The sequence below is a fragment of the Astatotilapia calliptera genome, chromosome 7 (assembly GCF_900246225.1).
Source record: "Astatotilapia calliptera chromosome 7, fAstCal1.2, whole genome shotgun sequence".
Taxonomy (NCBI): domain Eukaryota; kingdom Metazoa; phylum Chordata; class Actinopteri; order Cichliformes; family Cichlidae; genus Astatotilapia; species Astatotilapia calliptera.
The window spans coordinates 20,327,405-20,345,512 of record NC_039308.1 but is presented as its reverse complement, the minus strand read 5'-3'; the positions used below and the strand labels follow the sequence as shown (position 1 = coordinate 20,345,512).

Below are 18,108 nucleotides of genomic sequence, written 5' to 3'. Positions count from 1 at the left end.
TTTACAATATCTGCCTTTTCCTCTTATATATTTTCTTCACTATAATTCTGAAATAGCTATAAATTTTTATTTACTGAAGATACTAACAAAAATATAATTATGAAATCTTGCCAGTAGAGCCCCCTTTAATACAGTTACAACTAAATGGTTTGTTATTACCAGGAACAATGATTACACCTGTTTTTCATGTCTACTCTTTTCAGCATAAGGATTTGTCATTATGTCTTTAATCAGGTTTGCCTCTTACTGGGAGCCAAGTATGAGAACACATAAGACAGCGAAAGTGCAAAAAAGACACATACAACATCACCCTTTCATTTTCCATTTCATTTAACACATTCATTTATTACCCTACACCATTTGCTTGTTCATTATGTTGACAAAACACCACCATTACTATGGATGGTAAAATTTGAAAAAAAAAGAAGGACTTTATGAAATTAATTTCTGGTTTAAGTATTTTGATTATTGATTTTTGAAATTTTTCATAATATACATCACTCACGTGATCTGTATCTCACTCTAGGTCTGTGATTGTGTAAGAGCCTGCTGGAGCACATGTTTTAAAACTCCATGAAATATTTTCACACTTCTTTTCCAGCACAGGCTGCACAGTCTCAATTAATAGCTCAGTAATAGATTTACTTTGGTTAATGTCAGGGGCTTTAACTATCTTTCCAAAAAAAAGTCCATAAACTCTTAATCTTTGAGTTAATCTGGAAAACCATATAAATACAAATAATAAACAAACAAACAAACAAATACATAAATACATCTGATGTGATGGATTATCACTATCTTTTCCCTAACATAACAAACCTCAGTCATTGCCAAGCAAAATGCTCATTTTTCTTCTGTTTCTCTTGTGTTAAGGAAGAGTTTAGCACTGAGGCTGTCTCTATAACCTTGACAAAAGTCACACTGAATACATACCCAGCAAGTTTTGCCATCAGATAATGGTTAAAGTAAAACATACCTTCTTTACTCTGAGAAGCAAACACACACTGTTTATCAGAAATGCAAGTATAGTTCAGTTGTTGTGAAACTCAGTAGAAAAATGCAGAAAATGTGTTGTATTCTTAGAAAACAAGCAATAATCATCTTTTTAACAAAAGCTTTGTAATTTGCAGTTTTAGTAGTACTTTTAATCACCCTCTAAAAGCCATCTAATCATATTGGACACTGTGCCATGTCTTAATGAAGCAAAGTTTTTTCCTGCAGTTCCATTCAGCTGTGGCCAAACAAAAATCAATCCTGCACTATTTAATTAAAGGCCAAGCTCACATTATATCAAGTCCTTTCAACTAGACTGGGTTCTCTCAGTGTGTGAAGCAAACCTCTGTTTTGCTTGAGTGTTTATATAAGGAGAAATACTTTGACATTTTTGGCATTTATTTGGATGTGTGACCTTTTTAACATGCTTTCAAATGGGGGCCATCATGTTTTCTCACTGAAGCAAAGGTTTGTGGAAATGCCACAGAGTGACAGCGTATAATGGGAGAGTAACAGGAAGGTATTAGATTTGTCTCTGAAAGACAGATAAGGGACACATGCAAAAAGACTGTGCTTGCATGAGAAGTCAGTACATTATAGGGTTCATACAGTACTGTTGATCAAAACATAATATTCTCTTTTTCATCACCACATCAAGACCTTTGTTTGCCAATCCTGTAGTTACTTCTCGTAAAATGTTTTATTAAAAATGAAAATATTCCGTGGTCTTAAACCTGAATATTTGGAGGTGTTTAAAAGAGTTCAGTCTCCACTTGTGATATTTTAGTTGTTATAAATCCTGAACTCTCCATTTGGCTTAAAAGCTACAGTTTGTTGAATCAACAATTGGATTAATGTTTCTGTTCTCTTAACAGCCAAAAACAGTGTGACTGATGACCAAACAACTAATACCGCCCGCATGCTCCAGTAAACATGTGGATACCTGCATGAGAGTTTCTTCCAACACTGTCAGGTTGTGTAGTTGCAGATGAAATGACAGAGAGAACAAATAGTTATGTTCCACTCAGGTTCAATGTGTGGTCACAGTGTGGTGCGGTGTGAATAGGCTGTCAGTTGCTCTACAAATGTTGACCTTCTAACGTGAAATATTTTGACTATAGACTTCTATTATTGTGTCTTTGCATTGTGTGAGGTATGCTAGACCAAAGTCACAGTTTCAAAAGCATCTTTTAGACTGCAGTTTATGACAGTGTTAATAAACACTCTTTTTTAATTAATGGTAGAAGATGGAAGAGCCTGAAGCAGTACATCCCAATCCAACCTCACCGAACAATCAAATATCCGCTCATGACGATTCTACAAAGGAGATGCTGGTGGGAACTGTCCTCTAATAAATCCCTGGTGTGGCTGTGCATTATTTATGTATTTATTTATTTATGTATTAAGGAAATAAGTAAAATAGCCAGCCTTCCTTTTGCTTTGTTAAATAAACATACAGTGGGCTGCAACTTCATACGCAGTCTCTTACTTCTTGAGAGTTTAGCTCTTTAGTCAAATTCACTGCAGCACTCAAGTTTAGCCCTGTAGACCAGGGAATCAGATATTGTATGCATGAGGGTCCAGAGCAAAGGTCTTCTTCACTTTATTTAAACACATTTTGTTTTTTATACTCATTTCAATTGTATCTATTCAAGAGTTACTGCACAAGAACTGTTACTTGCAGAAGAACATTTAATCTATAATGACCATTAGGCTTAGTTTTATCATGATGACTGTAGTGTATATATAGATTTTATTGTTAAATTGTTACCTGCAATCCTTATGTATAATGAATGATTATTTGTGTAACATCTTTTATATTTATTTTGTTTGTCTGCTTGTGTTTTACTCAGCATGTGAACACACGTTATCTATTGATTTTAATCATATTGCAGTGTATTCTAAAGTTTGTCCAGGATTATTCAGACTGGTACTTTTTCATTCCTTATGAAGAAATAAGACTCTTTAAAGAAAACTGTAGACAGATTTTCTTTATATTTGGGTGTTCTCACTTTGTCGAGTTTAATTTTAAGGGACTGACAGCTGTGTTTAAACAAGGTAGTCCAAATATAAAAGGTGTGGTTGCTTCTTACAGCTGTAATAGTTCATATTTATTTTGTGTGTTTGCTTTTATTACCATGAAATTGAATGTATCTACTTAATTGCTGTGCTTTGAAGGCAAACTATGTAGTCATCCCTGTTTTCTTCATGTTATAATGCAGAAAAGTCTCTGGTGAGTCTCTTCTGTAGAAAAACATACATGCAGGCAATTCATGCATATGATAGTTTTCCACTCAAAGCCAAAAGAATTCCTGTCAGAGGAGCTTGTGTAGTAAGCCTGTTGTGTAGGCCTGGGAGCTTGATGCGCAGTATCTTAGCTGTTCTTAGGACTGCGCTCTTCTGGGTTAAGATCTCAGATGTTGTTCCTGGATCTACTGGAGCCACTCGCCCAGCTTTGGAGTCACTGCACCTAGTCCTCCGATTATCACTGGGACCACTCTTACCTTCCCCCCCCACATCTTCTTGAGCTCTTCTCTGAACCCTTGGTACTTCTTTAGCTTCTTGTGTTCCTTCTTCCTGGTGGCCTACTTCTGCTTGTCTACCACCACTAATTCCAGTTGGTTAGCCTCCACAATTTTGTCCATCTGTATCTGAAAGTCCAACAGGATCTTAGCTCAGCCATTCTCCGCCACCCTAGGGGGTGTCTCCCATTTTGACCTCGGGACTTCCAGGCCATATTTGGCACAGATGTTTCTCTATACTATGCCGGCCACTTGGTTATGACGTTCCATGTATGCCTTGCCTGCTAGCATCTTGCACCCTGCTGTTAAGTGCTGGATTGTCTCAGGGGCATCTTTACACAGCCTGCATATATATTTATATCTATATCTATTTATGATGATATTTCCCCCTCACCTGTCGTCCTGGCTCTCGCTTGCCATAGTATTTGTGTTGTACCTCTAGCCATGAGAGCAGTTACTTTATCCCAATGTTGGAACACTGGTTTACGAGTCAATCTGAATGCAGGGTATCAAAGATTCCATAGGTCCCTCATCCTATTCATGTAACCCCTTCTGCTGGGGTTGCTTGTGTAGTCGCATTCCAGTTCTCATGTCTTGCCCACTCATGCCTTCTTGTTCCAGTAGCCCACTTCTCATCAGTGTGTCCTGGTTCCTCATATATACATACATATACATATATATTTAGAGTTATTTATCAATTATTTTTTTCTGCTACACAATTCCACAATTCCAATATCTTGCTTCTACAATACAGAAAGCACTAAAAATGATAAAAATAAAATAAAATAAAAAATAAGAAGGCATGTCCAAACTTTTCACTGGTAGTGTATATATTCCAATTTAGTATACAGAGATATAAATAATTCTTAGTATTGTTTTGAGCAGTCAGAGATGTGTTAAATGATATAAGCCTAGTTTTGAAAAATAATAACCAAGTTTGAAAGTAGACTAACCAATGTGGTAACTATGAGATTGTTGTGAACCCTTCTCTAATTGTCAAATCTGTCTTGCCTTGACTGGATCTTGTAAGATACTGTGCTCCATTTTCTTACAATTAACATTTTGATTTTCTGAAAAGGTTGTTGTGATAAGCTCTCATGCTTTTGATTTAATAAAAGACCAAGAACCACAGTTAGTAGGGGGAAGGAAACTGCATTGACTCTCCATTTATCAAAAGCTCTCACTAGATAGACGATATTGATCTAAGATGTGGAAGGTAAAACCAGTGGGAATCTAGAGACAATCTCTCTTTTATGCATTCACAAACCCGCATTGCAGTATTTTCCTTCCTCTAATAGACACCTGTGTTGTGTTGTCAAAACTGTCAAATCAGTGCACATGTAAGGATGCTTGTGTGTCTCTTTCTATGTGGGTTACCACACAAAAAGTTCAGGTTTGTTTACAAATTGATTGTCTGAGCATCCATGTCTTTGTGGTTGATCTCACCTGTCAAACTGGTCGGTGAATTATCAACATAGCCTGAAGGAATGATGGTCAGAGCTATGAATATACTGTAAGACCTGTGTTGCAAAAGAAGGGGTTCACCCGTAATGGCTCTGCTTTTCCTCTACCATCTGGTGAAGGACAGTGACAAGCCTAATGAAACTAACTAGGACATATTTTGAGTCTGCAATTGACAGGCAATGCCAGAAACGAAGGTTAACCATAGCTAAATTGGGATGCTTTCGTTTGCAACAAGGTCAGACAAAATTGACTGTCATTCTGTTCTGCCTTGCACAGAGGGATGCATACATATTTTGCTTGTAATGGGGCTAATAGGATCCAGGTGATGGACAGTTGTCACACTGTGTACCTGCAGGCAAGAGGGATGAACTGATCAATGGGGAATAAACTACTGTTTCATGTTATCATAAATTATTAAACCTCTGTTTGAAACATTTATACCAGTTGTGCATGCAGCATAATGAGTGAATTTCAAATGTTTTTCCTTTCTTCTTTTTAATTAGAATTTGACTTGAATATATTAATGTATTTATCTTTCTATCTTATATTACATTTTATGGCTTGAAACTGCAGCATATCTTTTCACTGTTTTGGTCCTGAAATGGAGAAAAATCAGCATATTACATAATACTATGTTATACAGCATTTTTTTAATAGCTCAGGGAAAGTGTTCTGAACTCCAGGAAGCCAGGAAACTCCTGGAGATCGTTGGTGCCATGCTGGGATCCTACACAGATATACCAACCGCAGAGGGCCTGCTTTCTAGTCTACCATTCTTGCAGTATTCAACAGCACTGAAACTTAATGAGGCCATCAGAAAGTGAAGCCTACAAGATATTCTATATATTCAGGACCTTTGTGATTGGCTGCAAACAGCACAAAGCACAGGGGAGTGTGGAGTCAGAGGAGACTTTGGTAGTAGTTTGCTGGAGACATGCAGCACACAACATAGTTGGAAATGGATGGAAGACAGTAAGGATACATTATCATCTATTTCAACCAGTGAACATTATGGATTATGGATTGTTTATGTGTGAATTATGAACTTATCAGTTAAAAAAGGCATCGCTTTAAAATGTCTACATTTTTGTAAATGTAAATTAATAGCATGTTAAATTATTCCTGTTGATTGATATGTAGAAATGGAAGGCTGAACGGGATCAAGAGTTCAGTGGTGTATACATTTATTATGATTTCCTGGGGCCTCATGAAGACAGACAAGACACAGTCCTGATGATTACTCAACCAGTTTCCAGTTTTTCTCAATCACTCTAGTGCAATTCTCGCATGAAAAATGCCATCCTTACTGCTCTTAATAATAACAAATTTATTACTACACACTACTTTTTTATTGCTTTTGTGCGCACTGCTATAGTTTCTATGCATACTTCACTACTAAAGATAGCTGTTTTGTGTTGATGCACTTTGTATCTGAATCTCACAAGTCATCAAAACCTTTTGGCAGTCATTACTATAGATCTCTCATTTTCCCAAATGCTGTTGAACATTGCATTCATTGTTTTCAATCAAATTACTTCAAAGTTTTTTCAAATATGAATGAAAGAGCAAGGTCTGTCAGCTGTAGAAGCGAAAAAGCTCTTCAATTGAAAGCAAATATAAACATCTGTTTTCAAAGAGGTTTATTGAAACAAATACTGACATGTGATTGGCTGATTATATATTTTCATTAAAAAGCAGTTGTGGTAAATGGACTGGTTTTTATATAGTGATTTTCTACTCTACCTGAGCAACCAAACCACTTTATACAATTTGCCTCTTTCACCCTTCTCTATGCTTTTTATACGCATGTGTTTTCAATCTAACATGTACACATATTCAAATTCTGTCAGATGGATTGTTTAGATTATTTAGCATACAGCCACCCCAGTTGAACAGACCAGCTGAAGTGATTAATTTTGCATGCTTTGGCTTATGTGGAAAAAAACTTTTTATTGTTTTAGTGTCTTTTGCACAGGTGACTATGATGACAAATGCCTTAAGAGTGGTGAGAATAACATTCCTAATGTTAGAACTGCACCACAGCGATGGAGATAAACTATAATGTACTATAACATGAAAAAAAGCTCTGAATTTTGTTGAATGTTCTTACTACAGCAGCATTGTGAGTTACTTTTGTATTCAATTCAGTATACTATAGTCACAGCTGAATGCATTCATATAAATAAAATGATTGTTTTTGCTTTGTTAACATCAATAAAGTTGGTTTTCTTTTAAAGGAAATTCTTGGATAGCTCGCATAACTTATCTGAAGGCCAAAAAAAGTGTTGTGGAGAAAAGTGAGACACTGTGTCCTTTGGTGAATAATTGTACAATGGTGCAGAACTATTGTTGCGTTTGACAGTCAGATGTCCCCAATGCCCACTCAGAACAATACACTGGTTCTCCACTCCACAACCTCCTGTCTATTTTCACTGTTACTAAAACCAGTCTACCCACAACCGGCCTGCCACAATACTGCATACAATATAGTAGTTGTTATTCATAGAACTACTATTTTCTAAACAGTAATGAAAGGCCTTCCTGACCTTTACTGATAGACTGGCACCCGTAGTTATCAGAAAATAACATGCTGTCATGACACTAAACCATTAAAGACAAAGTAATGGCACTATTATGTGGACTGTGCATTAGAACTCTTCACGCTCAGACTGGAAGAATACAATTGTAGGCAGTTTCAAGAGCTCTGTCAGTAGAAGAGATCAACATGGCTGTCAGCTGTACTTAGCTTTAAACTTGGCATGTGAATTAAATGTCAAATGTAAATAAATTGACACCTTGTCTGGTGAATGACATTTTTTTGACATACATACATACATTTCTTATGGAAAACAAAAACCTAGCGAGTACTTTTTTCCAGATTTTCATGGTAAATAAAATTTAATATAAAATGTAAAATTCATATTGTTATATTTTAACCATTAAGATAAACCAGTCCAAAACTGTGAAAACGTGTCACTCAGTAACTGTGTATGGTGACCTTTACAGCGACCGAATGGAAAAAAACAAAAAAGCTAAAAAATAAATAAATGAATTCTTTTTGAGATACAACAGAGATAAAAATATTTTTTAAAAAGTCATATTGGCCAGTTATTGGACAGAACATGTAAAAATGTGAAGTATTCAAATCCACAGAGCCTTTCCATGGACAAAGTAAGGACCCTGTAATAATGACAGAGTAATTATATTAGTATAATGTACAGACTGCTTTTGAATATATCACCAAAAATCCTTAATTTTATATGAGCCTTTCTGAAAACATATTTAACAAAATATTTATGTTTTCCAAATATGTTTCTTGTATGCTTGTTTGCATTGCTTGCATACCCAGAAGACTGAAGGGGGATAGGAGGGTCATACATAGTTATTTCTTTTTTAGTTTTAAAATGTTCCTTTTCTGAGTCAGACATTTTCTTAAATTGTCTGACACAGGTTCAGTGGGTAATTGTTCAATGTCAGAGGCACAATTTGAGAGTGATAATCTACACCTGTGAGGCAAAGCGAGAGAAAAAAAATGTAAATGGGAATATGCAGTCAGGTTCACCATGGAATTCAAGGCAGACTTGAAGCAAGTACATTTGCAATATTTAATGAGAAATGTAAGAAAGTGTTTCCTGTTAGTGCAACTCAGATGTTTTGGCCAGAGGCTGTGTTTTTAATCCCTACAATGGTTTCTCCATTACAGGAAAAATAAGGAAAACACTGTCTAAAACACTCAATTAGGATTAGTCCTAAGGATATAGATTTACATTAAGTGCACTCCTGTAGATATGCAAGACATCAATATGACATACAGCCAAATGATACTCAGTGACTGGCATGGATGTTAAGGCTTTAACATGTTGTTGCAGTTTATGCAATGTTTCACTTGTCTTGGCTACATGTTTCTGTGATATTTTTAACTATATAGTTGTAATTTAACCAGATCATTGCAATTCTATGCAGACCAGTCCAGCACTCTGTGGTTTTTGTTTGTATTTTTTAACATCCTGCTTGAACCTATTGTGACTCCTGCGTTTTTATTTTTCAAGTGTTTTACCACATATGTGCATTGCTTCCATGTCAAACACTTTCACATACCCACTAATACAGCTGAGCCTACAAGCATACGAGTGTGCATTGGCACAGTACTTGGAAACCAATTGGCCTGCATCATGGCATCTGGGAAGACAATTACTTTTGAAAGGTAATAGGAAAAAATTAAAATCCAATTTGCTCTGTAATGTGATTAGTAACTGAACTGGTCCCCAACCCCCGGGCCTTGGACTGGTCCGTGAGTCGTTTGGTACCGGGCCGCGAGAGTTGAGGCTCAGGTGTGAAATGTATAGTTTTCAGAGTTTTTATCGGCGTTATTTTGTTATCGTTTTTGTCGTTTACTCGGTTTTCCTTGGTCTTTTCACGTGTGTAAATTTTCTTTTTTTCGGTACCGGTACTAGTTTTATTTTGTTGTATTTATCCGCGACACCTTAAAGGCCGGTCCATGAAAATATTGTCGGGCATAAACCGGCCCGTGGCGCAAAAAAGGTTGGGGACCGCTGTTTTACACCAATAAACTGAGAAACCAGGCAGTTGATTTTGTGACATTTCATTTCATTACAAGGCCAAAGGAAAGATAACTTTCCACCCCTATTTTACTGCTTGTATTATGTTATCTTACTACTATTATAGTACAGTAGAGTATATTAAAAAAGTTTTCATGAATGTTAACGTTGAAGCTTCCTTGAATGTGTTAGACCAGACAAAAATATTCTCACTGGTATCAATTTACTTGATTTCCACTCTGCTTCCAACCTTTTAGAAGTTTTGTTAAAGAGAATGTAATAAGGCTTTTTAAAGAATGTTTTCTCCCCCTGTCTTTAAGCGCACACACACACACACACACACACACACACACACACACACACACACACACACACACACACACACACACACACACACACACACACACACACACGTACTGCATGACAGTGATTTTATTTATTGCCAAAGGCCCCTTACACAACTGAATACGGCAAAGGAGACACCTCTACAGGAGACATTGTTACAGGCCTTATGGTCACACATGGCAGCAGAGAGAAAAGAAATCAGAAGAAGAATGAAATTATTTATTTCTTGGACAGCTAAAGTATTATACAATTGTGGAGTCAAAGAGATTTTAACTATTTGCCTGGTGTGCATAGCCATTTGAACCATTTGAATTTCAGTTTAAGGCAATAGAGATTAAAATAAATGGGAGTGGGCTGCTGCCTACAAGATGGCACGCAGGTTCATTAGGCACACTAATACATTTTCAAGTCATAATGGCTTGAAAGAAACCACACAAACATACACTAGGTTCAGCCTTCTTGCCTGAAATTTAGACAAATAAGGTTAATTATTATGGTCTCTGTTGCCTCTCAGCATTCTAGAAAGCAAATACACACTGTCATTAAGACATATTTTAAAAACATATGGAGTAAATTTTAAAGGTTATTTATTTAGAAAAAAATGTACCGACTGACATCAAACCATTACCTTTTTCCATTCCATTACCATTTTCACAGAAAATATTTGTTATTTGTAATATTTGTATGTTTTTTTGGAGTTTAACTGAAAAATACCAAAATAAACTCTACTGTACTGTTACATGGGGGATAGTTACACTCATTCCCAAAACAGAATCCTAAGGTGTACATCCAATCCTACCCAAATAGCCTCTCTGTGTATGTACACTTCACAAGGGGTGTTTACCCCGCTCTTGATTTCTCTTACTCTGATCAGTTAAAATGTTGAGCTCACATGTTTGTAAGAAGCAAGTTTAGACACTCCTTGTTATTGTCCTTGGCCCTCCATCAAATCTAGCTGCTGTTCCGCACAAGGTGAGGAAGTATTGATTCCTGGACACAGTATGTGTTGAATGAGTGGTAATGAAATGAAGCTTTGAGGATAGAGACTGTTTATAGAGGTTTTGTGTGGAGTATTCAAAAAAAACAAGACCGTGTTAAAAGGCTAATTGAAGGGTCTCACTATATTGATGTTGTGAATAAAAACAGAACATATTCTGTGGTCAGTCAAGTAATATGTTTTCACATATATGAAATAAAAGATAAAAATATCTGTTTGTGTTTATCCTCGTTGATTAAAACAGTGATCCTGACTTTTTACCTATCAAATTTGTCATGCTTTTTACAGATTTATGTTTTTCACCCACATCTTTACCTTCCCTCTGCTAATGGGACACATTTATAACTGTCTTGCTGTTTTAATTAAAAAGGAATACTTCACAAATCATTCTAAAGTGTTTAATTGATGTAGTTAATACACCGATTTTGTATGCGCTTGCCCCAGGAGTATAGCATATATTTGATTAATCCTCATGACTGTTTTGTTTTAAGAGCTCAAAAGCTTAAGGAAAAGATAACAATATAATTTATGAACAGAATCAGTCTTAAACCAAGAAGCGGTGCATTACATATCTATGCTGTAATTTCTTTTAAGTGACGCATTGGCATGATTTCCTAATTCTTATCAGACAACAGGACACATTTATTCGAATGTCATTAGTGTTAAGAAGCTTGGTGGTGCTGTGCATTACAATATCAATATCAGCAGAGCTGGGGCTGGTGGTTTCTATGGCAACAGTACACAAGGTTTCAGTAATTAGGAACATTACTTGTGGGGATAACACATGTAAGTATAATGTTTTTGAAAGCTATCAAGAGGAAACCCTGAAGAGAATTAGTTGACACTGCAAGATAAGAGATTCACTGCACAGTTTGTTAGGTACACCTGTTCAGCTTTCATCATCCCAGATATCTAATCAGGCAATCACATGACAGCAGTTCAATGCATTATTGCGTGTGTGTCGTGGTTAAGTCAACTTGCTCAAACCAAGCATCATAATGGGGAAGAAAGGTGATTTAAGTGACTTTGAACATGGCATGGCTTTTGGTGCCAGAGGGGTTGGTCTGAGGTTTCATAAACTGCTGATCAACTGGGATTTTCACACACAACCAATCTAGGGTTTACAGAGAATGTGCCAAAAAAGAGAAAAATATCCAGCAAGCAGCAGTTCTCTGGGCGAAAACGCATTGTTGATGCCAGAGGTCAGAGTAGAATGGTCTTATTCAAGCTGATAGGAAGGCAATTAAGGTGCTCATAAGAACAACTCTGAACACACAACATATCAAATCTTGCAGCAGATAAACTACAGCAACAGAGGAACATGCTGGTTGCCACTCCTGTCAGCTAAGAGCAGGACACAGACGCTTGACTTTGAATGGGGTCACCAAAATAAAATAACAAAAGATTGGAAGTCTGATCAGTCAGAATTTTTGCTGTGACATTGGAATGGTATGGTCAAAATTTGGTGTAAACCACATGAAAGCATGTATTAATCCTACCTTCCAGCAACAGCTTAGTATGGTCTTAGTGTGATAGTGTGGGGGATATTTTCTGTGCACATCTTAGGTTAAGACTGACTGAGCATCATTTAAATGCCAGAGGCTACCTGAGTGTTGTTGCTGACCATGTCCTTCTCATTATGACCACAATATGACCATCTTTTCATGGATCCTTCTAGCGGACTGATACAGTGATACCTCAATCTCAAATCATATCTAACTTTTTTCTTTAACATGACAATATGTTTCAGTTCACTGTACTCAAATGCCATCCTCAGTCACAAGATCTCAGTCCAGATGTGCAGCCAAGAAATCTGCTGCAACTGTGTGACACTCTTGTGTCAATGTGGAACAACGTTTTTGAGGAATGTTTCTAGAGCTGCATTGAAAGCTATAAGGCAGTTCTTAAGGCACCTAGCAAGGTGTAGCTAATGTAATGGCCAGTGAGTGTACTGACTTCCATCTCTAAGTAGGGAGAGAGAGAGAGAGAGAGAGAGAGAGAGAGAGAGAGAGAGAGAGAGATAGTGTTCAAATGCCAGTTCAAGTGTTCCAGATGATAAGTTGTCACATGGTAAACTCCAAATAAAGTCTTCAAAAAAAGTATCACATGGATCTTGAATAAAGAATATCAATAAAATATCATGTCAATAAAAGGACATGAAAACTTCTTTCTTTCGTTCTTTCTCAGTAAAAATCTCTTTTTATGAGAGTAATTTAAACCAGTCATTACATGTTTTTAACCAAAACTAAATGTAACACTGTACTGCTACAATAAAACAGAAAAAGAAAGGAAAAACAAAACTGTTTGGCACCAAACACCACATGCCACCCTTGGTATAGTATGAAGATCTCACAAATTACCACTTTAAATGAGACAAAATATTGCTACTTGATATTTCAGTTTGAGTGCTTGTGTGTGTACTTGATGTTTTATGCCGCCACCTGGGCTTCTCAAGCTATGCAGAGAGCAGTTTGTATGTCTGACATTTTAATATTATGCACTCCAAAGCTACAGCGGTGGCAAAAATTATGGCTATAAAATTATAACAGCAGCATCACCTTTCTAACACTAATATTTACTATGTTGCTTCCACGTTTTGCACAGGGAATGCCCCCTACAGCAAACCTTAAAGTAAAGCATGAATACACAAGCTGGTGAATCCTTTTAGCCAAGAGCTTCACATATTTGACAAAGGACTTTAAAGCTAACAGCTGCTGATTAATCATGATGGGTCTAAATTACTGGCTGGCTCTCATACAGTTATGGAGCTGGATGCCCAGTGCACTTAGAGCCTCCTTTGCATGCGCTTGACAGCTGCATAGAGTAAGTGCCACTTCTGCCTCTTTAGCTGCATCTTTCTACTTCTTTTACAGTTAAACAAAAATAGCTTCTAAAGTGTATCACACACTGAATATCAAAATTCAATATCGAAATTAATTCAAGGGGAATCCTCGTAAGTATAACTTTACAGGATAGATTTTGGGGGGAAATTTCAAGTAATTAAAAGGAAAGACAACTGATTTTCACATTTTAGTATTTCTCATTTCATTATCTGCTACCCATCTTCCTTAAATTGATTTAAGTTAAATGAACTTCAAATGGCCAGAACAAACAAAGCCTGCAAGATTACAGGATGTTTATTTTTGTGGTTTCTAAAGAAAAGAAAATTGGCTAGTACCACAGGTCAGCGTGGTGTCAGATTCATGTTGCCACTTTTGATTTGATCATTTCAGCTTCATGAGCAACATTCTGCAGCTTTCACCTTGCAGTTGAGGAGGAGATCGGAAATCTCCTTATCAAGGGCCATAGATCTGAGACAGAAAAAGTGTGGATTGCCTACTTTGGAATGGGGATGTGTTACTGCCTCAAGTGGAGAATTTCAAGGCTGTCAATAGTAGTGGAAGAGTAGATTGCAAGATGAACAGACAGACTAGAGTCTGGAGATGTTAAGAAAAAGCTGAGTGTGACCACTAAGCTTGACTTTGCATGGTCTAATGGTTGATCTTGATTCTATGGCCACAAACACAGGAATCATGGGCAGAAAAGGAGAAAATGAGCTTCCTCTAAACATTGTGTAGACCATATCCTTGAGTGTGAGAGACTCTGTAATTTGAGAGGGGCTCAGAGCAGAGCAACAGAAGAGTCAGCATCAAAAGAAGTCAGTTGAGTTACTTTGGGCATGTCACTGGTGTCTCTAGAATATTTCTTATTTGGTTTGTTTTGGATATGTATAATTAGAAGGAGACACTGAGAAAGCTTGACATTAGATTTTGTGTTAATTTTTTGTTATGAAATCTCTTTTGCTCTTTGTAATAGACATAGAAAAATTACACCATCACTGCTGAGATTCTTTCACTATACTGTACCACCAGCCTGCCACCAGGCTGGATTTGTCCCACGCTAAGTTATTTCTGATTTATGGCAAAGCTGAAATACATACGCAGGTAAGCAAACAAACCCAAAAGCGCTTAGCAGCTAACAATATTGGTCATTATCTGGTAGCTGGTGGATACACAAACACCTCTAGAACCCCCCACCCCAAAGAGCTGCTTTACAACAAGAAGAAACGAAGAAGACAAAAAGGGAGAGCGACAGAAGATGGTACAAACTAGAATGTATCTGGGACACACATGTTGCTTTAAAGCTGTCAGCCAGCTGGCATTTTATTTCTACTCAGTCAGCCAATATCTGCTTGCCTGTTAACCAACTTAGTGTTCCTAGTGGTATAAATGTATAATTGGTGTTCAATAGTGCTTTCTTAAGATTTCGTATTGCTTTGTAAAGTAGCAATGCTTTTAATGATACCCATGTTGCTACCCATGTAACCATTAGCGGCTACCTGTAGCACCTAAAAATTATTTGGGATCCATGAAAAAAAAAAAAGCCACAAACAAATACTCACCAATCAATTCTTTTTTTTTTCTTAAAAAGCATTTTCCTTTTACCAATAGGCATACCAACTAATACACAAGTAAGACCCATGGAGGGATTGCTAATTTAAACAAAAAACACATTTTCTACCTTCATCTTTGTAAAGTGTCAGAACATAGTATATAAAAAGGAGTAGATACGGCAATGGAAAATGCAATTTTTAATAATGCCTCTTGGTAGTGAGCATATCTATTTCTCTATGTTCATTGGTCTGTGTGCTATGTTGATGGGGGTTCCTAGGTAATGAAGAAAAAAGGAAACAGGAGTGGCCCAACACTTGTGTCTGTTCTGATTTAGAATCATTAGAGAACCAAAAGTTATTTATTATAATCTTAAAGTGTTTAAGATGCGACGGGTGAGTTCATACTGATAATTATTATTTGTAAATAATTACTTACTATGTCATTATTATTACTGAAAACTTTTTTTTAATATAACAAATCTAGGACATAACTGCACCAATCTTCCAAAGCAGCCTTTGTATTAAACTAAAGTCAGAAATGGACAACGATTGGTCCCAGTCTTTGTTTGATTTATCTGCTCTTTTTAGGGTCTAGTCTCACTCCTAAAACATAGTGCCACTAGTTTTAATTTAACTTGATAAAACGTGCCCAGAGCTTAAACGCTTTGGTGGATAAACCGCTTGCTCCCGACAAGGCCAGCGCAGGTTCACTTACACGCTTGGAAGGGGATCGGTAAGGGAGTTGGGTAGAATCTGTAACTCAATGCTAGAGACAACTAAATCCTACAAAGTGTTTTTTTTAAAATAAAAATTTCAAGCTAAACATACTTATATATGATTCACTGAGAACGGCCATGCAGGTTTAATTCACTGATTTAAACGGAAGATTTATCAGCCACTGCAAAAGTGATGAGGAAGAAAGTTCCTGGTTCTTGCAATTTTCAGAGGAAACTGGATTCGTCTCTCTCTCTCTGTGCACGTATGTGTGTGTGTGCGTGTGTGTGTGTGTGTGTGTATGCATGTGTGTGTGCGCGCCTTGGTTCACTGCAACTGAATCTTAACCAGAATGACAAGCATACTCATTTTAAAACTTTTTGTCAGTAGAACAAAATATGTTTTATTTTGAGATGTAGATAAATCCTGTATATGTGTGTATGTTCACACAGTACTTTGGACTAATCACATTAACACAGTTGATATGAGAAGTTGAATGCACATTAAATCATCACTTGCATTGGCATTCTCAAGCTCCCATGGTTATCTCATCAAATTTAAAAGGATGGGTGTATTTAAATTACATTCATGAGGCAGATTGTGATCATATTTCCTTTATTCGTTGATTTTCCTTTATGTAAGTCCTCATTCTTTGACTGGGACTTCACTGAATTACCATGCAACATGTCACAGCGTTAATGACAAAATCACCTTTAACTGGTCAAATATAGAAAGAAATTCTGTAAAATTAAGTCTTTTTGATAAAATGTCCATTTTCAGCCAGAGAGAATGTGCTTTACAAAGGAGGCATAATTGATACATCCATTTGCATCCTCCTGTCCAGCCATCAATCTATCCACTTCATCTTCTGTCATCCTCTCTCCTAGTGTTGCCAGCACATGACGCAGCTCTGCTCCCATGATGGTACCGTTGCCTTCCTTGTCAAAAACCCTCAGCCCTTCAACAAAATCCTCAAAGTTGCCCTGATCTTTTGCGCGGGAGATATGCTGCAGCATGGGCAAGAAGGTCTCAAAATCCACCATTTTAGTACTCATGTCCTCTGGTCGTGGTTTACCAAGCACTTTCAGCACATCTGCATTAGTTGGGTTCTGGCCCAGAGCTCGCATGACATCCCCACACTGGGCATATGTGATCTTCATTTCTCCAGTTGGTGTGCGGTCAAACAAGGTGAAGGCTTCCTTGAACTCGTCAATCTGGTCAGCAGTGAACTCAAGAGTGACGCTTTTGGGGTCAAACTCAGGCTCCTTGGGTGGCTCAGGCTGTGGCTCTGGAGGTGGCGCTGGCTTAGCAGCTGGAGCTGCATCTTTCTTAGGCTCTGGCTTTTTGGGTTCAGGTTTCTTTGGTTCAATCTTCTTTGGTGGCATGTTGCAAGGCAATTCAGTGGCGAGCTGACACTTGCTGAGAAATGAACAAGAGCCTGAGCAGATAGAAAGTGATCCCGGAACTCCTCCTTCAAGGCTTTTATATGTGCTTTGTCTAGGGGGCTAGACAACAATTTCAGCCACCACACCATAAAAGGAAGAAACCCAAAATAGATCCGCATAGCAAGTGATGTCAACATTAAGTATTGTTCTCAGCTGCTGTCATCTAACCAACAGGGCTATTTGCTGTCATTAGTGAGGGTCCAGTTGCATTAGCCCGAAAATGTTCTGTCTCTCTGATGGACAAAGGGATCAGAGCATAGCCAGTGATCAGCCCATGAGGGAGATAGACTAAAATAGCTTGCTATCTAAATGCTGAATGCCTGGGAATCACTTCTTTCTGGGAGGGTGGCTATTCTTTTCACTAGAACAATGGTGCAGCTAAGTCAAAAGTATTAATATTTGTCTCTAGGCTTTGCATGTATTCATTTTATAATAATTCATTCTCAGAATAACAGAAGGATTATCTATCAAACCTTATTTCAATGGCAGGTGTTTGGCAGTTTTTAATTTGACAGACAAGCAATAGCTTGTATTGCACACTGCCATTTACAAACCTGCCAAGCCCTCATAGATCCTAAGGGAACTCTTAATTAATTTGTCATATACTAGTGATAATGCAAAGATGAGTCATAAGAGTTAAATATATTAAGCAATACTGCTGTAATCATGCTGATGA

General features: G+C 37.2%; 1 protein-coding gene across 1 annotated transcript; it reads right to left on the bottom strand.

Annotated features, from left to right (window-relative positions):
* Positions 1-16,585: 16,585 nt before the first annotated feature.
* Positions 16,586-17,460, bottom strand: cmlc1 (cardiac myosin light chain-1). The gene has a single exon (XM_026176914.1). The coding sequence runs from the start codon at positions 17,370-17,372 to the stop codon at positions 16,764-16,766; it is 609 nt and encodes a 202-aa protein (XP_026032699.1). The 5' UTR covers positions 17,373-17,460; the 3' UTR covers positions 16,586-16,763.
* Positions 17,461-18,108: the final 648 nt, after the last annotated feature.